We start from the raw sequence: 27,067 nt of genomic DNA on the forward strand, positions 1-27,067 counted from the left end.
TTAAAGTAGGAAGAAGTAATGAAAAAAGTGAGATTTGCCGAAAGGAAATGAAGCTTGTTTTGCCTGGTTCTCTGGAAGGAAGCTGAAAAGGTAGACCACGGTTTTTCAGGTTCAAACTGCTACTCTAACAAACATTGTCCTACAGGGTGGAATCCAGTTAACCGGTATTGAGATTCATTCGCTAAGGCCTCAGGACACTGGACATTCTTTTTAATTTAATTTTTATTTTTTGATTTCCATGGCGACAGCTCACAAGACACTAGACATTCTTTTAGGGTCTCAGGTAAATGGGCAACACGCAGTCTACAAATCCTCAAAATAAATCGCAACTCAATTCGGATACTGGGGCTAGGGAATGTGCTGGTGGTAAAACCATTGGTCCTGACTGTGTGACCTTCATGGGAGGCCTGGGTGCTTAGAACAAATATTTTGAGGATATGGCTGCTTGCCCAAGGGCTGTGGGCCTGCATGTTGTTTGCTCATCATCCTGTCATTTTTTTCTTTCCTTTTTTTAAAGACAAAATCTGAACTTAGAAACACCGAAGCCAGAGCTTTTTCTAGATGCGAAGCCACATTTTGTGCGACCCTGCACTAACGATTCTAGACTGGCCTAGACCATACCAAGTACCCTACAGCTAGCCTGGAGGGGTCCGCACTGCGGGGAGAAAAGCAACAGCTCAGCTCCAACCCCAAAGGTTCCATCACCAGCCAATCCTGGGCCGGAGCTTCTCAGGAAAACCAGAAACGCCTACGGGTAGTGAATGGCACTAAGGCCAGCCTATCCGCACGAAGGAGGCGGAAGGGGTGGGGTTGAAATTACCCAATAGGATGGAAGTAGTTGTTGTTGGGCGGGAGGAAGACGCCAACTAGCGTGCGTGAGGCCGCTCCCGATAGGGGATGCAGGAAGCTCCTGGAGCCAATGGCTGCGGCGGGCGGGCGGCGGCGCGCGTGCGCGCTGGGTCCCGGAGCTGCGGGCGGGAGGCGGGGACGGTGGGGGAGGGGAGCGGGCTGGAGCGCGGCGGAGCTCCTGCCGCCGCCGCAGCCGCTGCCGCCGCAGCGAAGAGGCCATGTTGTGTGGTGTGTGGGGCGGGGGGAGGAGGAGGAGGGAGTAAAGCCTAGAGAGGAGACGGGAGAGAGACACCACACACACGGCACAAGATGGCCGGAGAGGCAGCAGCACCCCGAGCTGTCAGGCGTTCCGCCGCGGCCGCGGGGCCCACCAGCCGGCGGGGAGCTACGCCCGGACGGCCCGCAGGCCCGTGGGAGTGGGGCGGCCGCGGCTGAGGCGAGGCGGGCCGCGCGCGTCGGCGTCAGAGCCCGCGGCAGAGGCTCCCAGGGCGGCCGGGCCCACGACGCCGAAAGCGCCGCTGCGGTTGCCGCCTCGGAGGCTTCCCCGGGCCCCGGCGGCTGGACCCGGCGCGGGCGGGAGGCTCGGGCGGGCGGTCCGGCCCGGGACTCGGACTTGGGCGACCAGGAGGTGCCGGCTGCCGCGCTCGGACCCGGTGAGTGGCTCCCCGGCTCCTTTTATTGTCCTTTGTCCTTGGGAGGAAAAGCAAAATGTCCTTGAGCGCGCGAGCAGGAGGGGGCGGCGGGCCAGGCCTCGCCGCTTGGCTCTTCTCGCACGGCCCCTCTGTGGTCGCGGGCCGGCTCTCCCCGGTGGGATGCGCCTCGGTGCCCTGGGCCCGAGTCGTGGGGTCCCGGGGTAGGGGGCACGCGGGGCCCCGCTGCAGACCCCGCGGGCGGCAGGTGGGCGGGGGGCGGCCTCGTCGCCGGGACTGGATCCGCCAGGAAAGGGGCGGCGGGTGACTGCCGGCGAGAGCCCGAAGGGGATCGGGCGTGGAGAGCCCCTTTCTGTCCTGGTGAGTTATTTTGATATTTAGGGTAAAAAAATCCCTTTCAGGTTCTCCAACGGAGGAGCTTTTTAACCTCTTTCCGGTGAGGTGGGAACTCATCTTCATGATCGAATTTAAAAGAACAATGGAACCCTGACTACGTTTCAACAAAAATAAAACTTGTTTTTTTCCCTCCTATTGGGTGTTGGCTTTTAACTCTTTCAAAGCCGATTTTGAAACGGCTGCAGTGATACATGCGAAGGTACTTGCTGCTTATTAAACCTTTATGACGTTAAGGTTGTCTTTGAAAAATGCAAGTTGGAGGAGTGCTGCTGGTATTTCAGAATTACGAAGACAAGTTTACTGTGTCGTCAAAGCTGTTTAATGGAAATAGATTTGATAATTACGGTGCTAGCTGATGACGTTTGGTTAATGTTTATTTTACCGAGTAATTACGCCAAGATCATTTGATCTCCTGATATTTAAATATTATTAAATACACTGTTTGGTACTTTTTGAAAAGGTCACAAGGCGCCGTTATCTGTAACTTCTCACACCTGAATGTTAGAACGTACTTGGGTCAATTCCTAGTCAAAAGTTCGTAATTTAATTTTTTTGAGAATGTATATTATCACAAGCCATGATCGAAAAACTTTCACAAAAGAACATTCTGACACCAAATCTCTTCCTGAAGTTACTTTCTCGTAATGTAAATATGAATAAAGTAGGACTGCTCTCGGTAATGGGCGATGAAGAGGAGCCATATTTGTTGCATTTGTTGCATGTATAAAAATCTAGATATGCTTAAAACGGAACAGTATTTTAAAAGTACAGGTTTCATAAAATTTAGTAGAGTTCTGTGTATAGTCTCTAATCTTAAAAAGATGTTTGAAGGGTAATTTTTAAGTAGTGGTTTGAAGAACAAACCAGAAGCGCACAAACCTTTGTGTATTTTAGAATATATTTGTCTTCATTCTGCGGAGCTCTTGTGTTGTAAAGGTGCAGAACTACGTAAAAATAGTGTTGGGCAGACTTACATAGTACATCTGAAATCAGATACTGGTTTATTCGACCATATTTCTAAGGGCATTTTTCCAGTAAAATTGTTTTGTTTTTTGAGTAGCCTTCTTATAATGGTACATGTTACATCAGTTGCGCATATCTTGATTTTATAGAATCTGTTTTAAGTACTAATTTTGGTTTTTCAAATCAATGTTTCCGAAATTTTTGGGCACTGAAAGTGGTTTTAAATGGATATTCTGAATCTAGTTCTTTAGAATCCTCTTTGAATTGTGAAATGCAAAATAATTGCTAGCAGTTTAACCTGAAAGATCTTTTTACGTGATAAATGGGGGAGGAGAAAGACTGAAATGAAAATGTTCAAGACCCTGGTTTGAAATTAAGTAAAGGTCTAGATACTGTAAGTTTTAGAATAGCTTTAAAGACAAAGCTAATATCCCACTTGGTGAGATCAAGTAACTTGTGATTTAAAATTTAAAGTAACCAGTGGCCATTTTAACTTCACTAATTTCTCTTAGAGGAGCTAATTTCTAATTGCTCATAATTGTAAAAGAGATTTCTGGATGGTAAGGGAGATACTAAGATGATTTGTCTTGAAGAATGGTAAACTTTTTCTTTGTTTGTTTATTGCCTGTCATAAAAAGAGGGAAAGTAAAAAAAAAAAAAAAAAAGGTTCGTAATCTTAAATCAGTCCAAAAATTTGAATTTTCTGTATTTCTGTTTAATTCAATGTGTTAATCTTTAGTATTGGTCAATACAGCCAAAAGATGAGGAAAACAAAGACTGATAGATACTAAGATAAATAACTGCAACCATAAATGTACAGGTTGTGTGTCGATGAGGCGTCTCTTCAATTTACCCATCGATTTTTGTCTGTGGAATATTTTCTTGTTTCATCACACTGAATCGTTGGCCAAGAAATGTTTAAAATTCAAAACATTAATACCATCTTTCTTCTTTTTTTTAAAGGTGACTTAGAGATTAAAATAAATTTGGTTGCTGATGGTTCTGAACAAATAGAGTTCTTTTATTTGAGGTAAGACTGGGTTTTTATTGTTTTGACAAAAATTAGCTTAAGTTTTTTATTCTTTAATAATTTACATTTCAATTAATCAGTGAATGGTATCATTTAAAAAAGTTGTGATTATGAATATGAGTAAACTATCTGAAATAATTTGACAAAGCCTTTAAGCCTTTTCACTGCAGGAAAGATTAAAAGCATATATGCATAGCCATTGTAACTTAACGTACCCTTTGAATAGTTTAAAATACTGAAGGTCCTTTAAACCTTGTTTAATTTTGGGAACAAGAGAAGACTGATTAGATTTGGAGGAAAACCATGAACCAAAGATAGCTTTTTTTCTGTTGAACTCTATATACTGTGCAAACAATTTTAATCTTTTAAGTATTTAAAGAAATAAGCTTATTGGAGAATTTGAACTAGTTTGCTGTTCGTACTAACAGATTTTAGGGAAGAATGTTTAAAAAATCAGGTTTTGAGCATAGATTTTAAGTTTCTTTTTTGTAATTAAGAAGTTTAAAAACACTTAGTTTTACTTGCTATTGTTTGCTTCATAAGTAAGTTTAGAATCTTTGTTTTCACCAAAAGGTATGCCATTTTGAAGACTGAGACGTTGGAGTTTTATCCTTGAGGACAAAAGAAATCTTTGGGAAAGTCAGTATTTTATATAGCAAGTAAGTAAATGTTTTTACGCAACATCTGCAGTTGAATAGTTACCAACATTTAAGTGAAAAATATCACTAAAGTTTGTTAATGAAACAAACTGTAGACTGTTTATCACTGAAAGGATGGGAAAACCATCAAATTCTTTTGCCTGACATTGAAACACTTCTGTTACTATTAAGACAGTCGATGCATGTAATTTATATTGGAGCAGGAAGACATTTAGTACTGCTTAATAAAATGGTGCTTTAGGATTGTGGTTAAATCTGCAGTAGAGTCATCAAGATTATGTTTTTACAAATCTGGTATATACAATCTTCAGCCATTTTTTTTTTTTGATTGTACAGATCACATTTTAGGAATGGTCTGGAATTTTGCATTTGCTGATCGTAAGATTCTTAACTACATTTCAAAAACTAAATAGTTTCATATCTTAGTCATTTAATAGATTTAAAATACTCATTTTACTTGTTTTCATGAGTTTTCAGACAGGTCCAAAAATGTGGTGTTTTCTAGGAAATTAGAGTTAATACATATAGAGAGTCCTCTAATTTAATTGCTTAGTAATTGCTTTTAAAGCATAAAAGGTAGAAATAATTTTCACATGCAATAGGTATTGGGCCTCTAACATACCGTGTATATCACATTTTGAAATCTTAAAGCTAGATATGTGAATTTAAAAAAATGTCCACGGATATTTTTAAGGAAATACGCCTTTTTTAGAAGTTAACGTTGAATCTGAAAATTAATGTCAAGCTGTTATTAGTGATTGACTAGAGGAAATACGCGGTGTAATAATGGGTATCTTGGGAAATTTTAAGAATTGCCAAATGATCAATTAAAATAAGGGCAAGTTTACTTTTCTTCAAAATTTATGTGGAAAATAAAATACAGTCTTTCAATGCTTGATATTGCCTTATTCTATTGATTGAAATAGGTGATAAGAGGAATATTTTTATTGCCTTTGCTTCAGCTTAACTTTTGAGTCCTTTTTTGCAGTTCAATCAAATTTGGGTGTGTTACAGTGTGCAAGAGAAAACTAAATGTTTGACTTTTAACTGTAGTGTTTTAAAGATACAACATTTACAAGAACAGTTGAAACATCCTTCACTTCAAAACTTTAACACAAATGCCAAGATTAGGGTTTCCTCCGTGCAATTGATGTAATATTAAATTGGCATTCCTGTCATTGGGCACTGTTATGGAAATTAAGAAATGAGTCTCTTATGTGAAGCATAATCTTTGTTTAAGTATAAACAGGCAATACATTTATAATGGCCTATGGAAGGTGTAATTTGATTAATAAAAAAACAGCTAGAAAGGGCTAGAAATGTTGAATCAAAGATCCACATGTACTTAGATCTTTGTTAGTGCTTATATTCAGTGTTTTGATATTTACTGCTTGAGACGGTCTTGTATAATGAACATAATTGATTGGCACATGAGGTCAAATGTAAATGTAGATTATTATAGATAGATAATATTAGATAAATATAGTGGATCCTGTAGATGTGATATTAAAGTACTGTATTTTGTAAGGAAGGTGGATTATTATTTATTTACCACTGTTTTCTGCTTAAGAACCAGAGTGGTATTTACATATTTGTTTCTACTCTAGCATTTTGGGATAATTCTTGAATCATAAAAATCTGATCAACTTTGTGATTGAATTGGATTGCATTAGTTCTGATAAAAACTGTTTAAAAAATTACCTGACATTCTATAGAAACGAAAGGAGACATGCTGTGTAATCACAAGGCTTTCATGACATGACATGACATTTATAGATTATATAAAATAGGTAATTTCAAATGTAAATTTTCTTCTAAGTTTTATTTACTATTATTCGTCATTTTTTGATTATTTAAAAATTTGTACTATGGACAACTAATTTTACTTTTTATCCACTGAGATTTGATTGTGGAGTGGCATAAGGGGGAGAAAGATAGTTGAGGACATCTCTTTATCTTTTGTTAATCAGAAGTGGTGATAGAGTGGAAAATCTAACACGTTTCAGCAATCAGGAGACCTACCTTCTAATGTAAATAAGCCTTGCAGTCTTGACATTTTGTTCCTTTTGTACCTTCATCTCATAATTTGTATGAAGACTTTAGAGTTCCAAGCTTTTAAGATCCCTATTAGCTATCAAATTGTGGGATTAAAAAAAATTGTTAAGCATGCCTAATTCTCTTATACAAACTTTGTAAATTGATTTCAGAGAAGCGATTAAGGAATTAATACTGTCTTTAAACACTGTTTAGAATGCTTCAATAAAAGCATTTAAAAAAATTTTTCTAATGATGTAGTAAATGTATCTAATATAAAGTTAAGTGGTTTTAATATTTTTCACCTGGCCATGATCATGTTATAAATAAGAGGATTTATAGTGTTCATGCCTGATACAATCTATTTAATTTCCATTACAAAATTTTTCTACATCAAAGATAAATATCTTCATTTTACCAGCTACCTCCTTCCAGATTGAATGCTTCAGTGTACTTTGATTTTCAAATTGGCTATTTTTTTAATGTAATTAACCTTTACAATTTAAATTGAAGGATATTCTGATCCTTAGGTTATAAATATATGACTTGATGATTTATGTAACATTCAAGTAGCATGTTTTCTATAACAATACGATAAAAGTTTTGATATATACCTTGTATGTTGCTTGACATATCTGTGTTTTAGAAAACATTCTTCTGCCTTTTGAAACGAAGCTATGTATTTGAAATTATTTCCCAAACAATTATATCTTTAGCGTGTACTACGTAGTAATCATAGTCATTTTAATTTAGATTATAAAGCTATATTTTAACTTTGAGGTTTGTGAATTTTCTTAGACATATTAATGACTTTATAGTTAATGGTGCTCTCAGGTTTTATTTTTAAGTTAAAAATTGGCCAGGCGTGGTGGCTTACGCTTGTAATCTTAGCACTCTGGGAGGCCGAGGCAGGCGGATCACCTGAGGTCAGGAATTCGAGACCAGCCTGGCCAACATAGTGAAATCCCGATCTCTACTAAAAATACAAAAAAAAAAAAAAAAAAAAAAAAAATTTAGCTGGGCGTGGTGGCACGCGCCTGTAGTCCCAGCTACTTGGGAGGCTGAGGCAAGAGAATCGCCTGAACCTGGGAGGCAGAGGTTGCAGTGAGCTGAGATCCACACTACTACTGCACTCCAGCCTGGGCGACAGAGTGAGACTCCGTCTCAAAAAAAAAAAAAAGTAAAAATATTGTTTTAAAAACCAAGTTTTCTAAGAAAAGCATAAATGACTAATAATAAGACAGTTGACTAAAGCCGTCCTTACCGTTTAAAAGAACAACCAAAATATGTATATTATACCTGTAAGTTATTAAATCTGAAACTACGATATTACGAAATAAGATAGGTGGGAATATGAGCAAAATCATCAACTTTGATAGTCTGCCTAAGCTGAATTTTGCTCCCTTCTCCCCTCTTTCCAAGGATGGCAAAGTGATTTTAGACTTTGTCAATTTTGGTTGTTAGTAATTTTTGTGAGTGATGCATGGGGAAGGAGATGCTATGGTAGATTACGTTAGTGTCAGTAATTTTTGTGAAGATGCAAAGTGAGATATGTTTTCTGTCTTTGGTAGTGTGAGAACCCTATCTACTGGTAGATAACTTATTTATAAGCTCATCAGAGCAGTGTGAGGGATTTCCCTTAGACATTTCTTTTACCAAGATTCCTTAAGTCAATTCTACACTTCTTTTAAGGGTTTACTTGGTTTACGATTTGTCTTTCTTCACAAAACCTTCTGTTACTTATAAGATCAGATTAAATTTGGAAGATTAGAAATATGTTGTGTTCCTTTTAAATTGCTTCATTTGTCAATTTCTTGGGAAGATAATTTAGCACCTACTCTTAGAGAAATTTTGAAGCAGATCTTTGCTATATTTCTTGATTATGATCTGTCTGAATGACTAAAGGAATTTAGATTTGGGAAGATAAACAGGGACTTGCTCTATAAATTTGAAAATTAGTCCTAAAAAAGCATTTGGGTAGCGTAAAGTAAATTCTAATCTTTATTTCCTTCTAAAAACCTTAAATTGCTACATTTTGTTTTTCTTTTTGTTTTTGGAGATGGAGTCTTGCTCTGTTGCCCAGGCTGCTGGAGTGCAGTGGTGTGATCTCAGCTCACAGCAGCCTCTGCCTCCCGTTTTCAAGTGATTATCCTATCTCAGCCTCCTGAGTAGCTGGAATTACAGGCGTGCACCACCACATCCGGCTAAGTTTTGTATTTTTAGTAGAACTGGGGTTTCACCATTGTTAGCCAGGCTGGTCTTGAACTCCTGACTTCAGGTGATCCACCCAGCTTGGACTCCCAAAAGTACTGGAATTACAGGTGTGAGCCACTGTACCCAGCCCATTTTCAAACTGAACTTTTAAATAAGTTTTCTTTTTGGGGGTGGGATGATTATTGTAATCATACTTGGGAACAGGAGTGATGAGAAAAGTATATAAGTTACTTGAGATATGGGAAACGCTGTTTTCCATGTTTAGTTATGAGGTATTTAAGTCTGACTAGTGGGAAGTATGGATACATTTTCTTTATTTTTTGAGACGGAGTCTCGCTCTGTTGCTCAGGCTGGAGTGCAGTGATGCGATCTCAGCTCACTGCAACTTCTGCCTCCCGGGTTCAAGTGATTTCCGGCTAATTTTTGTATTTTTAGTAGAGACGGAGTTTGACCATGTTGGCCAGGCTGGTCTCAAACACCTGACCTCAAGTGATCTGCCTGCCTCCACCTCCCAAAGTGCTGGGATTACAGGCGTAAGCCAGCGGGCCTGGCTGGATAAATTCTTATTATCAAGCATGTATTTTAGGAATGATTAGTGTTGGTTTAGTTGAGTAGATTGGTACAATTAGTTTAAAATGATGCCTATGGTTTCCTATCATTTTGTCTTAGTGTTGATTAAAGACATAAAAATGTGAAATAATATGGTAATACTAAGGAATGAGAAAGTGGCCTTACAGGTGGGCAGTGTAAGCTTTCCTGTAGAAGAATTGAAAGTAAATAGATGTAAGACTAGAAAGTGAAACAATTCTGTACTGTAGGAGTGATGTTGACTCTGTTAAATAACTAGTTCCCAACTGTCAGATCCACCTGGGGAGCCCAAATATTTACCTACGTTTTTGGAGTTCTTAGGGGCTGAAACTTATGCTTGTGATTTTGTAGTAACATTCTACAGAGGAGACTCTTGTACAGCCAAATTTGTGATACTCAAGAGCTTGTATGTTTTCTGCTTGGACTATATTGTTAATAAATGCATACATCTTTTGGTCTGTTGGCAGATGATCCTTGCAAGATGTTGACATTTTGGGTATAAATCATGGTGCTTAATAATCTGTTTTCGTTTTTTATGTATAAAATTAAATTCTTTTTGTCCTCTGCAGAAATAATGAACCTCAAAGTGAATCCTCTAAAGGCCCCATACAATGAAGTAGACATTGGTGGAAGCATTTAGTAAGTATTACTCAATTTACATGTTTAACCTGTTTAAAAAGTTTAAATACTACTTTGGAAATTTTGAAAATTTGAGTCAGAATTGTAAATAGAGGGATTTAGTGAAACAACACAGTACAAGAAAATCAGCATGGAGATTCTGCTTATTAATTTACTCCAATCTATTATTTTCTGCTTTCTTCACCTAGGCGAGTTAAAATGCAAACAACCCACATTTGAACATACCTCTAACACTATTATGAACGTGGATGTTGATAAATGGTTCCTCTGTGTTTTTGTAAATAAAGTTTTATTGCAACACAGCTATACTCTTTCATTTAGTTATTGTTTGCAGCTGCTTTCTCAGTATAGCAGCAGCAAGCAGAGGAGTTGTATTGAATGGCCACAAAGCCTAAAGTATTTCCTGTTTCATCTATAGGGAAAGTTTATCCTAGGTCCTACAGCTATTCCTTTTGTTAAGCGTTGCCTTAACCTGTATAGAACTCAGAAGCCCTTGGGTTCTCTTTTGGTAATAGAACATAATCTTTAATGATTTCCAATATTATAATTACTTCTAATTAATTAATTTGGAAGTTAAACTTGAAAGCCCAACAAAAAGTTCTTTAGCCTGATTGTCCCTGAAGTTATGCTTTGATGTTAGAAGACATATGGTTACTACCTCTGGAATAGTTTTTCTGACAGCCTGAAAAATAGTTGGAAAGAGTTGATGGGAAGGTTGTATAAATGAATTTTGGTGAATTCTCAACATTATTTATTATTACTATATTTTTTGAGACAGAGTCCCACTGTCACCCAGGCTAGAGTGCAGTGGCGTGATCTTGGCTCAGCACAACCTCCGCCTCCAGGCCTGAAGCCATTCTTCTGCTTCAGCCTCCAGTGTAGCTGGGATTACAGTCACACACCACCATGCCCAGCTAATTTTTGTATTTTTAGTAGAGGTGTGGTTTCACCATGTTGGCCAGGCTGGTCTTGAACTCCTGACCTCAGGTGATCCGCCCACCTCAGCCTCCCAAAGTGCTAGGATTATAGGTGTGAGCCACCATGCCTGGCCAACATGATTTATTATTGACAACCTTTTTGGTAATTATATATTAGCTACTTCATAAAAATACTTTTTTTAAAATCACATTTGGGAATCTAAATTTTAGATGATAATTTTTGCCTATGGCTACTTTAGCTTGCATTGTGTAAATGGCTACTAGGGCCTGCAACAATATTTTTGGAGGGGGATTTGTTTTTTGATACGAGATGATGAAAGAGATGAAAACTTTTCTAATATAGTACAATTATTGGCTGTGGTCATTTTAAAGAGATCAGTTGCCTGGCAAATAGTGGATGCTCAATAAATACTTAGTGTATCAATACAGCTTCTGTTAAACATTGTTTCTCAGCTAGTGTTTGGGTTTAATTTAAAAACAGACATTCACGATTAAAACAAGTTTTAATGAATTAATAAATATTAAATTTTAGGCATGCCTGAAAGGCAAAATTTTGACTAAGTAAAAATTAAAAGTGACAAGACTTCATTTTTTCTCTGCAATTCTCCATCTCTTAGTTTGCATATATAGTCAAGTTTTAAACCAATGAGAACAGTATGGAATATTTGATTTGATTGTAAACCTTAAATAAGATGACTCCTTTTCTTAGTTGTCATAATTGACATTCATTTTATAGTTAGTTTTTATGCCGATAAGACCCAGACTTGTTAATATATATTCTACTGAAGATTCAAGGTTATCTTGGTAATAAGACAACATATGTTAATTTACTGCTCAGGGCTTTCTTTTTTTTTGTCCCAAGAGGGAGTTTCACTCTTGTTGCACAGGCTGGAGTGTAGTGGCGCCATCTCAGCTCACTGCAACCCCAAACCTCCCAGGTTCAATTGATTCTCCTGCCTCAGCCTCCCGAGTAGCTGGGATTATAGGCGTTTGCCACCACGCCCAGCTAATTTTTGTATTTTTTGTAGAGATGAAGTTTCACCATGTTGGCCAGGCTGACCTCGAACTCCTGACCTCAGGTGTTCGAACTCCCGACCTCTGACTCCGAACTCCCGGCCTCTGCTCGGCCTCCCTAAGTGATTGGATTACAGGTGTGAGCCACTGTGCCTAGCCTCTCAGGGCTTTCTTACATAAATATTTTCACATTTAAAGACAGACGAAGAAGATTGAAATCATCATAAGCAGCAAGAGTGTTAGTTACATGAGGAGAAGGATGAATTTTTGCTCTAGGTAATTTTACACCTGTTTGTCCCATCATTGGCTTTGAAATAAGTGTTTAGGTTTTAAAATAATTTGTTACATTAATAATAGTAGCTTTATGATAGTCATCCATTAAGACAATTAGGAGTCACTAATTTCTTTTTCTTTATACTACTCTCTGTCCCCCCACCCCATTTTTCTTTGCTATTAAAAATGGGAAAATTTGCTGAGAAGTAGAGGAAAGGAGATGGTTTATTTTAGGGGAGCCCTCCTAAACCCAATCCAGATGGTGAATCACTACCTGTGTATCCACCAGCAATGTATTTTATCATGTCCCAGTGTTTTTGGAACAAATTTACTAAAGTAGAATTTAAAAAGAATACCAGGCCAGGCGTGTGGTGGCTCAGGCCTGTTATCCCAGCACTTTAGGGAGGCTGAGGCAGGCGCATCACAAGGTCAGGAGTTCGAGACCAGCCTGGCCCACATAGTGAAACCCCGTCTCCACTAAAATTACAAAAATTAGATAGGCATGGTGGTGTGTGCCTGTAGTCCCAGCTACGCGGGAGGCCAAGGCAGGAGAATCGGTTGAACCCAGGAGGTGCAGGTTGCGGTGAACCGAGACGGCGCCACCGCACTCCAGCCTGAGGAACAGAGGGACTCCATCTCAAAAAAAATAAAAAAAAAAGCCTTAGTTGGGTGCAGAGGCATATACTTGTGTTCTCAGCTATTGAGAAAGCTGAGGTGGGAATATCTCTTCCACCCAGGAGTTTGAAACCAGCCTGGGCAACGTAGTGAGACCTCCATCTTAAAAAATAATTAAAAATACAATGAAGAGAAGACCTCCATGTTCTACTTTATGTTCTTCTGGATGTATGATATGTGGGAATTTTAAGGGGTAGTACTCACTCACTGAAGCTTTGTTGCCATTTAAGTTTTTACTTTTGCTGTGGGAATGGTACTCTTAGAACATGCACATTATTTTAAAAAGGAAGTATAAACTAATATCAAAGGGGAAAATTTTTTAATCATTTATATTATAAGCTTGAAGGTTATATGTGAAATATAGAAAAGATCTAGGTTTGTTTGATGGAGTTGTAGATCAAAACATCTCTTCCATGTCTGCAGTAATTCACAAGTTACTGGAAAGGAATGCGTAGAGGGCTTTGATATCTAAACCCTACCCAGTTTTCTGTAGAATTTTGATTTTAATGCAAGACTGCTGACCCCATGATCCTGTATGTTCTTCAGAGATACTCTTACTGATGATACATAAATGAACTTTGATTCAGTAAGGTCAGTTTGTAGGTCTCAAAATACTTCGGTTATTGTGGTATATCAGAATGATAGCTAACATTTACTGAGATCTTTCTATATGTCAGGTAATATAAGTCCTATATAAGTATTCTTTCTACAGCTACAAGAGGTAGGTACTATTTTTATTTTACAGATGAAGAACTGTGGATTTTGTTTCTGAGAGAATTTCCAGGCTCACAGAACTAAGCCTGATTTCTTTTTTGTATTTTTTAGCATAACTTTGCTTATTTGCAAATAAAGTTTTTATAAGAATTTGAATTCTATGAAAATAAATGGATTACTCCTAAATCTCTGATGCTTGAGTGAACACTTTTCCTTATTAACAAAATTCTCACTTTTGGCTTTGGATTGGCTTTGCAGGAGTGCAGATTGATCATAGCTTTTTTCATGTCCTTAAAGTTGTCAGAGTTTTCTCTTGAGGCATTCTTTTCTTAACTTTTTTTTTTTTTTTTTACTGTCTTTAAATATATGACTGTGAGAGCATGATAAATATGCTATTTTCTAATCTCTGCTGTTGTCACATAAACCAATGTATTTTATTAATTTTGAAATACTAATAATGTCATTAGATTTTCTTTTGATTTTTTTAAAAAAATAATGGATTTAGAAGGAAATCTGGATAAATTTTATCTGTCTTGTGTCAGAAAAACATAAAACTTGAGTTTTTTAATTAAGGTACCAAGATGAATAAATTGCATCTACAGATATTGAAATATGACTAATTTGATATTAATGCATTCTCAGTGTCATCGGTTCATCATAATAGTATTTACATCACCAACTTCATTTAGAGCTTGAACCTTGTAACAATAGAGATTGAAAAGAAATTGGGTTGTAATTAACTGTTTGACAGAGAATGATGTTTTTACTTTTATACTTCTCTATAGAAGTACATGTCCCTTAATTTTAAGCAATGAACAAGTCAGATGGAAGATATTTTACTGAGATCAGGAATGAATTGAGTAATTTAGTTTTCTTTTTAAAGCTGGGGAGAAATGAGCAAGATCAATTAAGGAGAAATATCTTGCTTTTGATATTTATTACTGATGCTGTGACACTCCCTTTAATCAATGTTTTTTTTTAATATGGGTAGCATATCTCGGTTAACCAAATAGTTAAATAGGTAGATTTTTTTTATTGTGTGTAGTAAACAGTATATCCTAATTATTGCCAAGGAGACAAGGAAATTACCTAATGGGCTAAAATGCCCTTAAATTTACCTCAAATTCAGTCACCATTGACTGTATCTCCACAAATTCAGTTGGAGAGCTGGAAAATTTATAGAGAAGGCCAGGGTTTAAATCTTGTTTTTTCAAATTATATTTGGTCATGATGAATCTGAATCATTTATTTAATGGTAAAATCATCTGACTTCTCACTTCTCCCTTCAGTTCAAATTATTTAAGTAATGGATTTATTTTTCTGTGAGACATTTGGTATTTTGGTAATGAGAGAGTATTATTTTAGTTGCATATAATTTGAAAACTGATAGCATTTTATGGCAGATCTATCAAGCCAGGCAGATATTTTGCATTTTTGATTTTTTTTTTTTTTTTTTTGGTGGCTACATCTTTTCTGTATTCTCAGATATGTAGTTAAAGATGGTGTCACCTATAGTGGCCATTTCATTATCTAAACAAAATCAACATCTGTTGGATTGAAAAACTATGCTATGATCGACTGCTTTATGTGTGTGTGTGTGTGTGTGTGTTTTTAAAATCCCTTAAGATTCTTTTCTATAATTAGTTTTCTTTGAAGAAGCTTGGAAAGTTTTCTGCATTGAGATTTAGAATCCACAGTGTTTCTGTAATTTAGCTTTCCAGGAATTTTGAATTTTAATTTTTGTTTTTACTTTTTATGTACACAGTATAATGATGTTAGTGTTAAATATTAAAAATCTGACTCTTCACTGGGACCTTTTTATAGATACTAATGTATCTGTGGTAGTACAAAGACTTTGTTACTTTGGTGTGCAGTCTTATGGAGGAATTGTGTGTGTGTTTTGCATACAACTTTAATATACAGTTTCATAGTTGAAAGCTGTTACAAAATTAAAGTTTTGTGTATGGTAGGATATCTTCAAGGTGGGTGGCTGTTTTCTGTTTAAAAGATTAAGATTCCAACAGCATTTTTTTCTTTTAATTTTTTCATCAAGCACCCAGTCAGCTTGAAGAGTTTCAAATGGACCCTACCACTGAGAAATCAAGATGGCAGTCTACTATGGGGAATTGAGAAAAATGGATTAATACAAGAGTCCTGTGATAATACACAACCAAGACAGGGTTCTTTTAACATGGATTCCATGCAGTGAATGAAGACATAGGTTTCTTATCCAACACAAATGGACAGTGGATTTGACTTTCTAAAGACTTTTTTTTGTGGACATTTTGACATTTGGAGAAGGAGGATGGCACACTAACACAGATAATAGTTTTTATGCCTGGAATTTTTTGTAGTTTGATTTGTATGAGTATGACCTCTTGGAATGTTAACTTTAATAAAATTTATAACACTTTAAAATTTCTCAGTTTGGGCTTTTTTTTTTTAAGTGGAAGTTTCATTAAATGTTTACTTTTATTTTAGTAATACTTTGACCTTTATAGTTGCCAAGTGGTAAAGTGTACTGAATAAAGCTGGTAAATTGGAAATGGTGTAATCAAAAAATTTTACTTGGTTTATGAAGATTTATCATTTTTCACAAAGTTGTGCTCTTAGATGGTCATTTGGTTTAAATACTGTTTTGTTTGTGCTTTCATGAAACACCTTTCAAAACAACTCAATGGGTAATAATAGAATCTGATTTTAATCTGCCACAAGATTTTAATGAACTTGAAACAAACTGCTTGTTGCTCCAAAATTCAGAATGAGGATACACATATACTTCTGAATTATTTTGTGTTGATTGAAATGGTTTCTTAAGCTTTTTAATACTATAAATACATCTTGCTATAGAATATTCATCTGAATATTTAAACTGATGTCTCCTATTGTCTTACTATAAGAAGTGTTGGATTTATGGGTTAGGGTCCTTGGAGTATTCACAATTTTTTACATTCATAATTATGTGTGTAATCCATTTTATATAACTTTGAAGTAAGATTAATATCTTGTATTGTCTTTATTTTGTACAATTGGGAATTTAGATGAAATGAACTGCACCCTGCCATAGATTACTTAACGTTTGATTTTTAAATGCCAGGTTTTCATTTATTACTAATCAACTGATACCAGTTTTGGTAACTGTTACAAAGGTGGTAGGCGTTATTTTGATAGACAAAATGAGTTGTTGATTCTGTTTTCCCATTTTACATGAGACGAAGAAATAGTTCAGGTTAAATTGTTTTGTGTTAATCATATTGTTTGTGATTAATGTCAAATACTGCAGCATACACATCCATGGTCAATACACGTGCACCATTTGTTATTGACTGATGTGAGGTGGTTGGTCTTTGTTACATTCAAAAACAGAATTTTGGATTTTGATCTTGGTATAAAATTTATCTTTGTGTAGAGAGTATGGAATTGAAACAGTTTGGATTATGGATTTTACCTAGATTGGACATTGTCGCTTTTGTTTGGTGTAAATCTAAAATGGATTTCTTCAGTGAGGGAGGGACATGGTTCTGGCAGAAAGGAAAGCTGATTGGATTTTTTTGGGTGTATGAATATGCTTGTCTGAATGGAGTGCTTGGTGAGAATATTGTTTTTGGAATTAGTAATTTGTTTCTGTGGATCTCATGGTCTTGATAATTAGGAGAATTTGCTTTGTGACATTAACTTTGATAATTTGCAATCAGGTATGTCCTATTGTTAATAACATTGTTGAAATGGTTGTGTATACTTATTTGATTTGAAATACAAGGGAAGTGTTGGAGTATGTGTTTTCTGTTGGATTTGGAGGTGGAGTTTCTTGGGTTACTGATTTAAAGGTGATCATGGTTGGCCCATACTCTTGAATTTAAAGATACTTGTTTTGCCTGAATCAGTGTGGGAAGTAAATATATTGTGATTATGAGAAGTTTCTTTGGGAGGAGGAGTGTAATATTTTCAAGGTTATATAATGGGTTAAAGAATTTTGTGAAAGAACAAAGAAAAATGGATATTTTTGAGTAAAAATTGGTTGCATTAACTTTTGCTCCAATGCAACTGAACACTAGGGAGGCGCTCTTGAGTTGTAAAAATTACCCCTTTCTTCCAGTTGAGATGGAAAATTCCCCCTTAAATTTTGTCTTTAGATTATTTTTAGGCATCATAAAGAAGGAAAAACTTGAATTTAGTTTATGAAATTAAGGTTTTACTTTTATTTAGCAATCATTTTACCCATTGGGGGATTAATTTTTACAAAGATTAGTACTTAAGCTGAGCTTTAGATTCTCTAAGAATTATCCCTTTTTCAAAATGGCTTGATAAAACACCACTTCCTGTCCAGGGAGGAAGTTATTTTAGCTCAAGGACTGAAATATTTAGCAGATCTTTAGACAAAAGGAACAAATTACATTTCTCTCTGGCTTAAAAAGGGTGCTTGAGCCAGAGGGGGTTAAGAAGCCCTCCCCCCTCCCCCTGTTGGGGTGGTCTGGAGGGGCAGGGAGGTGTGGGGGTGGGGGTCCTTAGGCTCCCTGGGATGGAGGATCTCTCTCTCTCTCTCTCTTTTTTTTTTTTTTGGTGGAGATGAAGGGGTGGGTCTATGGTACATCACCTGAGTTGTGGGGTAAATGTAGAGAGTGTCAATCAAAGGCAGAGCTCTCAGAGCTGGGAAGGAGGCTCTAGATGGCGGCTGTGCCTTAGAGAGAGCGCGCTCTGCTCCCTGCCTTTGCCTCACTTTACGCAACTTTCCCTAACTTTCGGGCAGCCTCAGGGGGCCCCCGTAGCCCCCTGCCTTTCCTAGTGACTTACTGGGGTCGATTCGAACCTTTTTTTGGGAGAAAAGCAGCTTTTAGGAGCTTTCTTTTCGTGCCTTGTTGGAAAGAAGCAGCCGTACTGAGAGCCCAGGTCGTTGTTTTTTCCAGCTTAGAAGCCATGGCGCACCTCCATTTTTGTGCGCTCTCCTAATGAGGTTTTTTTTCTTTCGGACCTGTTTTAGTATTAATTATTGCTTTATTTTTTTGACCAGTTAACATATTTGAGGGTTATTTTATTTATTTTTCGTTTTTTAACGGAGGATTTTGCCTTTATTTTTAATTATCTGGGATCTGATATTTTTCTACTAGTAGATAGGACTCTTGCTTTGGACATACTACATGGATCAGGTAAGTTCACGATCATTGGTGATAATTTTAAAGATTTATTTGTTAAAGTTTGCCTTGTTTTCTGTAAATACGAGAAATTCTTGGATGACGCAATAAGATACAGAGATTGTTATTTGTATCGAGTGTGCTACTTTGAGAAAGTTTCCTTATTGATAGTGATGCTTCCACTGTTCGGTTTATCCTGTTGTTTTTTCTTTTAAGGAAAAAATAGAAATATTTAGTTTTTTGGTGCTTACCGTTGTTGTATTATAACAATATCGTTAACATCGTCAGGACTTTGTTCCTGATAATAAAAAGCATCGATAGAAGCCGGGACCTTACCTTTCTTTCAACTTTTGACAGTAAATACCTGGGCACAGGACTTCAAAGCAAACACAGATTCCCCCTCCCCCTTAATATTTAAGAATTAAAAGATGATGAGAAATAAGGACAAAAGCCAAGAGGAGGACAGTTCGCTACACAGCAATGCATCGAGGTATGAGCTATCAACTTTCTTCCTTTTTGTCTTTTTTTTTTGGGGGAGAAACCTCAGCTTACAATTGTTTACCTTGACAGACATGGATTGCTGTCTGTTTTATTGTGTTTTTCTAATTTGGATTCGTTTTTTAAAGCATGACCTTGAGATTGCTAATATGCCACACCCTAATTTTTTGGTAGCAATTTATGAAAGTTGAGTTGTGACTTAAGGCCTCTTACAGCAGTCAAAAGGTAAGGTACCTTTATTCAAAGGGGCCTTTCCTGTAATGTACAGTTTTTCTGTCAGTAAATTTCAGTTTTTAGGTTTTTGTACTGCAGAAAAATGACCTTGTCGGTTTAGCCATTGCTGCATTGCACCATTTTACATACAAGGCAAATTTTTTCTTTGAAGAATCCAGGATATCTAAACTTGTAACTGAGGGCCATAGAGAAGCCTTGTAGTAGTAAATTATAGTAAATAGACATTTCAGAAAGTTATATGAATGAAAAAATGTACATTTAAAAACAAAATCACTTAAAGGACCCTTTGACTGATGCCTCTCAGTTTATATTTTTATGTGACTTTATATTTCTTTTGATATACTTGACATTTTAGGAAATTTTGATATGATTTATCAAAACCTTTACTTGATGGTTAGAGTTCCTGCATTTATGAAATCAAATCTGTAATAACAGAAATCCTGGAATACTCTTAATATACTGCTATTTTGTGTTTGTTATTGTGATCATATTTACAGTTGTATATTTTACATTTAAATTATTTTAAGGTTTGCATTTGTATGCTTAAGACATTGATTTCTTGTTGGTAGATGTATTTTATCCTCACATTTTAGATGTAGCTGCTTTAAATTTACTGATGTATTTTGACAGAGTCGTCTGGAATGCTTTATCTTCTGAAGCTTACAAATGTACTGTTTGTGCAAATCATGATTTGTTTCACATTCCTTGGAGTACCTTATTAGTGATGAAGTAATAAAGCCTCTAATGTTTTTGTTGTATGACCTCTGTATATTAATTTTAAAAAGTACATAGAATGCATTTTTTTGTGTTCTTAATGCATTTTCATATTATAAATTTTAAATCATGTAGTTTAACAAGGATGTGATTCATTATGTGATTTTCCTTCCCAATTTTCTTTTTACTTTTCTCATTTTTATAAATAATACACTTCTGTTAGGCTAGTGAATTTGAAAGTTTTGAACATGACATATTACTAATCTGCTGAATTCTATTTATTTTATTTGACTAAAAGCATATTGAGCCTTGCTTTAGAAAATAAGTTACCAAATTTTTTTGCAAATTGAGTTGTCACCCAGTTTGTAGTGCTGTCTTAATTGAATTGCCCATGTAAATTATTAGATTAAATTGAGGACAGAAAAGTTTTTTACTCATCCTAAACTGTTTTTTTCTGGAAAGTAATGACAATTTGAAGAAATGAAAACCTCCAGATATATCTGGCAAGTTATTAAAGATTCAGCACTAAAATTGTTGCTCCCTTGAGTGTATCATTTGCATAGGTCTCACATGGGTTTTGGCTTTCTTATGCAAGGTTTGTGGTTAACATCATTGATCAGACTGTGCTTTCTAATTTTAAAAAACTGAGCAGTGTTGGTATTCTTTCAGTATTTTTACTCTCACCTGGAAAACTACCTTGAAGTTGTCAGGCATTTGCCTCCTGGTAGTGGAGGTTACAGCTGAACATGAAGCATGTACTGACTACTTTTGAAATCATTTGTCAAGTGTACTTTGAATCATATGCCTGATGGATTTCCAAAAATATTTAAGACACTCTTTGAAAAGAAGGTAGTTACTTTTAAATGAGTTACCCTAAATTTCATACCTTAATACATGTACATGATTATGACATCACTTCCTTTTAAAATTGTGCAGCTGAAGAATGTTACTAGTGTTTTAATGTGATAGATTAATGTTACTTCTAGTGAGCTGAACTGTCCCTGTAATTAGTACTTGGTTCCTTCTGCCATCAGACTTTTGATTGCCCAAAGTATAGTGTTTAGGGAATACGAAAATCACCTTTGCAGCCTGAGCCACAGAAGAAGAAATGAGTTTGCAGGTCAAGTAAACTTTGGTCTGAGAATTACTTTAGGATCTGGAAGGAATGAGTGCAAGTTTAGGTAAATCTGGTAATATCCTGTTTTTGGAAATAGTGCAGTAGTTAATAGTGGTTACGTAAGTTTGTATTTGAATTTGAAGTTAATGCTAAAGTCTAATACTTAACACGATTTTTGAAGATTAAAAATTAACTTTAAAAATGCTATTTTAAAAACATTTGATATTTGTAAAATTTCTAAGTATTTAAAACAAAGTTTTAGTGATGGACATACAAGAAGTATGCCATACTTTTTATCTGAATAATATGCAGCTTGTGGGTAACTTAAGTAACATCAAAGAATGAAAAGGACTGTGTGCACACAAAGAGTTCAGTGTGTTCTCTTAGGGCACCACGTTCGCAATTTATCTTCAAGAATTGAACGAGTTTATTAAATTTATCTCCAAATCGTCTGCCTTTGAGCCAGATTTTTATAACCTGAGGTGCGGGTAAATCCTACAATTTTCATTGGCACTTTAGCAGTTATTCTAAAAGGCTGGGGATGATTAGACATGGCATAATGCAGTTACTTGTGTACTAGAACAGGCAGTTTAACTGGCAGCCATTTTATGACGCTGATAATACATTAAAAAACGGGATTTTGGAGAAGACTGAATCTAACTGAAATCGGAAATACCAAAACCTATTTCCTTCCCCCTCTCTGCTCTTCTGGGGAGCTCTGGTGCCGAAATAAAAGGCAGCTCGATAGTTAGGGCACGGAGCAGCTCTTTGAGCCCCTGGCATCTTGGTGCAAGTCCAGCTCAGTCACAAAATGGCTGTTCCTTTGTGCCGCAGCGCTGACAGACATACTGCATTGCACTGTGTACTCGCCAAACAGCAGGAAGTTGCCGTGCCGAGTTCAAAGGCCGGCCGGTGCCGGCGCGGGGTGCTGATTGGCTGTGCGCGCGCCTGGTAACAGCAGGGTCAACGGCGGCGCCTTCCGCAGCCCCCGCCCCGTGACGTCAGACGGCTCCCCGCGGGGGCGGGGAGAGAACGCAGTGACGTCTGGCTGCGTGCGCATGTCTGGCGCTTTCTCCTCCTCCTACCCAGGGAGCCGCACGCCGAGGGGAAAAGGAAGGGAACTCTAGTTGGGACTTTCCGGTGGGCGGCTACTTTCCTGGATGCGTTTGCTCCCGGCAGTCGTGTCCGCCCATATCTGTAGCGGTGCGCGCCCTGTAGCGTGTGTTCTTTTGCCCATTTCCGGGAATGGTTTATCGTCTTAGAAGCTGCTGCTTTTGGAGAAAAAGTACAGGCACTATTTGGAAATCTTAAAATAGAAAATTTGCCCAGTTTTACAATTTTCATTTTCCCTTTTCATACCTTAGCGTCCCTCCCTCCCCGCCCCCGTGCAGTGTGAAGAGCTGAGTGGGTTTAATTTTGTTACCATTGACCAAAACGTTTGAGTGTCAGAGGCGGATACGTTTAGTGAAAACCTCTTGACGGGTGTTAACAGCTGTTTAACACATGGCTCATAAACAAAGGGAAAATTATTTGAACTTGTCCCCGTGCATTTTTACTTGGTACCGTAGATTTTCTCAGTTGGTATTTGATGGAGAAAAACTCAGGTCAGTATGTGTTAAATACTATATATTTAAGATTCACAGTGGGATATTTTAGTAGAAAATAGAAAATGTTACATGTTTAATAACATTAAAAAGTGGCAGAATATAGTGTTAGGCAACCATTACTATGTAAGTAAATGTCAGAAAACTACTCTTTTAAGTGTTAATAGCCCTTGCTAATGCAGGGTGAACTGACAGCTTGGCTCATAATGGGGTCACTTGGCCAAATCTTGAGAATTATCTTCCCTAGGTCTCTATTTCGGGAATTCTGAGTCCCCGTAAACCGTTCCGGTTTAGGCTCACTGGTTTGCCTTGTTTGGAAACCTTTGCAAGGATTTCTGGTTAAAACTTTATCGTTTAGCAACGATGTCTGATTACACATATTGAATTCAAGCCAGCAAGAAATTCAGTGGATTTATCTACTGTAGACGAAGTTTTTTTCCTCCCATACTAGAGATTTTTAGCAGTTGAAAGGAGTAGGCTGTACTGTAGTTAGCCATAGTTCAGTTATTATATTAATTGAGTAAAGTATATTACTTCAAAGGAGATGTTGACCTCTTCAATGCAGGTGATACTTGCTTGGGCGTATGTCAAGTTTCTGAATACAGTCTGAAAGTTAAAATTCACTATGATAGTGAGTTTTGTAGGTTCTCATAATCTAGATTCTTTGGGAATTATTTGGGTGGTTCATGAAAACTAGCAGAAATTGCGTTTTCTGTTACAGAGAAGTGTTCATCAAATAATTTGTAACTAATTTTAAAATTATATGCTCAAATGTATGTTGCGTATAAAATACTAAACATCTTTAGAGAATTAAGTACTTGTAGAACTTGAGCATTTTACTGTAGCTTCCAACTTAAAAGTATACTTGCCACGAGAACAAAGGTAATCATCTCATCTCTCTTTCTGTGTAGAGACTGAATTCTAATTAGTTGTGTAATTAGTTCTAATTAGACTGAATTCTAATTTTAATATTTGCTCAATGCCCTTCAGTTCCTAAAACTGGGGTCAGTAGTCAACATTGCAGTTACTTATTTTTTAAGAGGATATGAACTATTCTGTTATTTAAGATATTTTAGCCTAAATACCATTATGAGTTAAAATGCATACCGTGATATAACAATTTACCTATTAACTGTTCATAATCTTGGAGCCAATTAACTTTTTTTTAAATAACCAGTATTCTTAGGTATGTTTGTTGAGCCCTCTATTTTTTTTCCTTTGATTTGGAGAATGGCATCAAGTAGCAAGAAAAGAATGTTGATCTCTCTCTCTCTCTCTTGCTGTTTAAAATATGTACATTCCAACTAATATTTGGCCGTTAGGGAGTTAGTATATTTGTAAAGAAAGATTAAGTCAGCAGAGGAAGGTGGGCAAATATTTTCGATAAGGACTTTTGGTTGTGACAGTTGTAGCAAGTTATTGCTTGACGAGTGAATCTGGAAGTTTATTTGAATTTTAACTGAAACTCACAGATTTTATCGTTAGTTTACTCTCCCCTACCCCCAAATAAAACAATTGACAGTTGTGAGAGACCTCCTGAGACCACATGGTATTTCTCCCATAAAATTTTATAGACTAAGTTTGTTTCTGGCATAAAAATTGAGTGACTGCTGTGTGTCAGCCATTAAATATTTTCTTGCTGTGAGTCATCTTTTTTTTTTTTTTTGAAGATCCTTTAGTTTTTAGCTTCTTTCTGGTAACCTTATAACTTGGCTTCCTTGAAGAACTTGGTTTTCTTGAAGGGGTGTCACTTGAACAAATAAACTAAAAAAAAAAAGAAAAATTTCTCTAAGAGTATTTTGTATACAGGTGAAAGTAACTGTTGGCTTGGTTACACTGGGTGTGTCACAGCTGAGTAAGTCCCTCCTGCACTCGAGCTTGACTAAGCATTGAGTTCAAATGTATACCTTTGCAAAGTTGCCAGTCACAACTTGTTTGGAACTTTAGGGTTTTCAGTGTGAAGCCTGAGTAACAAAACTTGACTCAGTTGTCCAGGCTGGATTGTATTTTTATTTTGTAATCAGTAATTAAGCACAATGCTGGAATGCATTACTTATATTTGTCTTATTACCCTTTTCTGCAATCAGTGGAATCTTTAAGTGATAAAGCAAGTCTGTGGGAAGAGACCTTTCTAAAAAAAGCTCCTATATACTGAATATATTTGAGCCTTGATTATGAAGTGAGGGACAAGGCTTTTCTTTTTGAAATAAATGATGGAGGACATAGATATGTGATAGCCATTCATGCTACATAATTTAGCATTTTATTGTTAACGTGTTTGATTATGGGTCTCGTTTTTTGGTATTTCAAGATGTTCTGGACTGGATATCATACTGAAAAGCATTTCAATTCTCATTACTGAGTCCCTGTAGTTTGGGGACAATGTGATCACTGATCTTGAAGGAGAGAATGTTACACAAGCATCCTGGTTAAGGCAGCATTGTAGGGATAGTCCGGATTTTACTTTGAATTTAATTCTGATGAGTCATTTTGTCACTTGTATATGCTTAACTGTTACCTCCGTGACTGGCAAGAGCTAGGTACGAGTTCAACTTTTACTTTAGTCCTGAAAATTTTTGTTCCCAGTTTAGGGCAGTGAAGAAGCACTTATGATTGGACTTGTAATTTTCTCATTTTAAAAATGTAGATAATCTTCATTGGGTCATGAAGATTAAATAATATAATGCCCATAAAATGCTTAGCAAAGAGCCCATCACATTAAAATTGCTCAATCAATGTAAGGTTTTAGTAACGTTATTTATTCTTACTATTTCATCTTACTTTCTTGCACCCCTCCTTCCTGCATGTCCTAAGTTCCTCTTCAAGAGCTAGGTTGGCCCTGAGGAACTCGCTGGTTGTCTTGGCCTACCAGGAGAGATTTGTGAGAATGATTTTAGGAGGCAAGTCCCCATTTAGTCAGCTTGGGTGTGTTTTACAGTTCATCCTCTCTTAGAATTATTTTTTTTTTTTTTGAGAAGAGCCAGCCTTTTGGGAGAGCATATGACTTTTCCTGGACTACAACAGCTTCTTGTGTGAATCACAGCCCTGCTTTTGCCAGTTAGTCTGAGTAGATAACTACCCCCCCCCCCAAGATGGTAATTATTGCCCTGGTTTATCCTCTGTCTCATTTCCCCTCTCAAGCTGTTACAGAATGAATACTGAATACTATGGTGCATTGCTCCATGGATATAAATGTAACAGCAGTAGTATTTACAAGCAATGTCTAATTGGCTGTAGCTTGCTTTCAGTATTCAGTCTAAACCATAGGACTATATATTATAGCATATAGTCTTAGCATAATGCCAAACATGCAAGTCTACTTAAACTGTAGTCTTAAGATTTGTGTGTTTTGGGTTTCTTCTACTTCCTCTATTTCTTGTCCTTTTTGGGTTATGGGTCAGTTGGGTTCTACTTTTTGTTCCCATTTCAGACAATGGAGAACTAAAAATACCAGTGTCCAGCCCTGTCCCTAGGATCTAGTTAATTTTTAAAAGCTCTCCATATGTTTCAGATTTGCATGTGTTTCTGTATGTTTGCAGTATCTCCATGTGTTTTCATATCTTCTGATGGAGCACTTCTTGTACTTAAATTCTTTTCTAATAACCTTTGGTCTTTCCATTGCCTGTCCCGTTTTTAAATTCCCTTTTTAGTCTTAATAGCTGCTTGAGTTAGGAGCTCTGGAAGCAAAGGTGGGGTAGGATGCTGAGAGGGGGAATTGTAGCCTTGATGGAAGAGGATATTTCTATATTGAATGTCATGGCAGATCCAGCTCTAGGCATACCTTTAAAATGTATACACAGACTGGGCGTGGTGGCTCACTCCTGTAATCTCAGCAGTTTGGGAGGCCCAGGCAGGCGGATCACTTGAGGTAGGGAGTTTGAGAACCCCCTGGCCAACATGGTGAAACCCTGTCTGTACTAAAAATACAACAGTTAGCTGGGCATGGTGGTGGGCGCCTGTAGTCCCAGCTACTCGGGAGGCTGAGGCAGGAGAATCGCCTGAACCTGGGAGGCGGAGGTTGCAGTTAGCCGAGATCACACAACACTGCACTCCAGCCTGGGAGACAGGGTGACCAAAAAAAAAAAAAAGTAAAGAAAAAATGTATATGCAGGTAGGCTTTCTCACCTCAAGATTT

At 37.0% G+C, this 27,067-nt stretch overlaps 2 protein-coding genes across 10 annotated transcripts in view; both read left to right on the forward strand.

Annotated features, from left to right (window-relative positions):
- The first annotated feature begins 904 nt into the window (after positions 1-904).
- LOC144330127 (uncharacterized) lies at positions 905-16,054 on the forward strand. 3 transcript variants are annotated; one of them, XM_077940424.1, is made up of 6 exons: positions 905-1,502; positions 1,901-2,094; positions 3,822-3,888; positions 4,462-4,547; positions 9,953-10,022; positions 15,690-16,054. In XM_077940424.1, exons 1-2 carry the CDS (start codon positions 920-922, stop codon positions 1,987-1,989), a joined length of 672 nt encoding a protein of 223 aa, XP_077796550.1. In that variant the 5' UTR covers positions 905-919; the 3' UTR covers positions 1,990-2,094; positions 3,822-3,888; positions 4,462-4,547; positions 9,953-10,022; positions 15,690-16,054. The 3 variants fall into 3 exon arrangements, with proteins under 3 accessions (XP_077796550.1, XP_077796551.1, XP_077796549.1); XM_077940425.1 differs by lacking the exon at positions 1,901-2,094 and having other exon boundaries at positions 905-1,859; XM_077940423.1 differs by lacking the exon at positions 1,901-2,094.
- Positions 16,055-18,279: 2,225 nt separating this feature from the next.
- The window catches only part of CHD2 (chromodomain helicase DNA binding protein 2), a 130,003-nt gene continuing 121,215 nt past the window's right edge, over positions 18,280-27,067 (forward strand). For 3 of the 7 annotated variants that reach the window (XM_015143064.3, XM_015143067.3, XM_015143069.3), the window contains exon 1: positions 21,088-22,932. In XM_015143064.3, coding sequence (XP_014998550.1) covers positions 22,832-22,932 — 101 coding nt within the window. In that variant the 5' untranslated portion in view covers positions 21,088-22,831. Of the gene's footprint in view, positions 18,781-19,122; positions 19,256-21,087; positions 22,933-27,067 lie in introns of those variants that run through there. The other 4 variants (XM_028851326.2, XM_077940421.1, XM_028851327.2 and 1 more) reach the window with 2 other exon arrangements.

This window comes from Macaca mulatta, chromosome 7 (genome assembly GCF_049350105.2).
Source record: "Macaca mulatta isolate MMU2019108-1 chromosome 7, T2T-MMU8v2.0, whole genome shotgun sequence".
NCBI classification, from domain to species: domain Eukaryota; kingdom Metazoa; phylum Chordata; class Mammalia; order Primates; family Cercopithecidae; genus Macaca; species Macaca mulatta.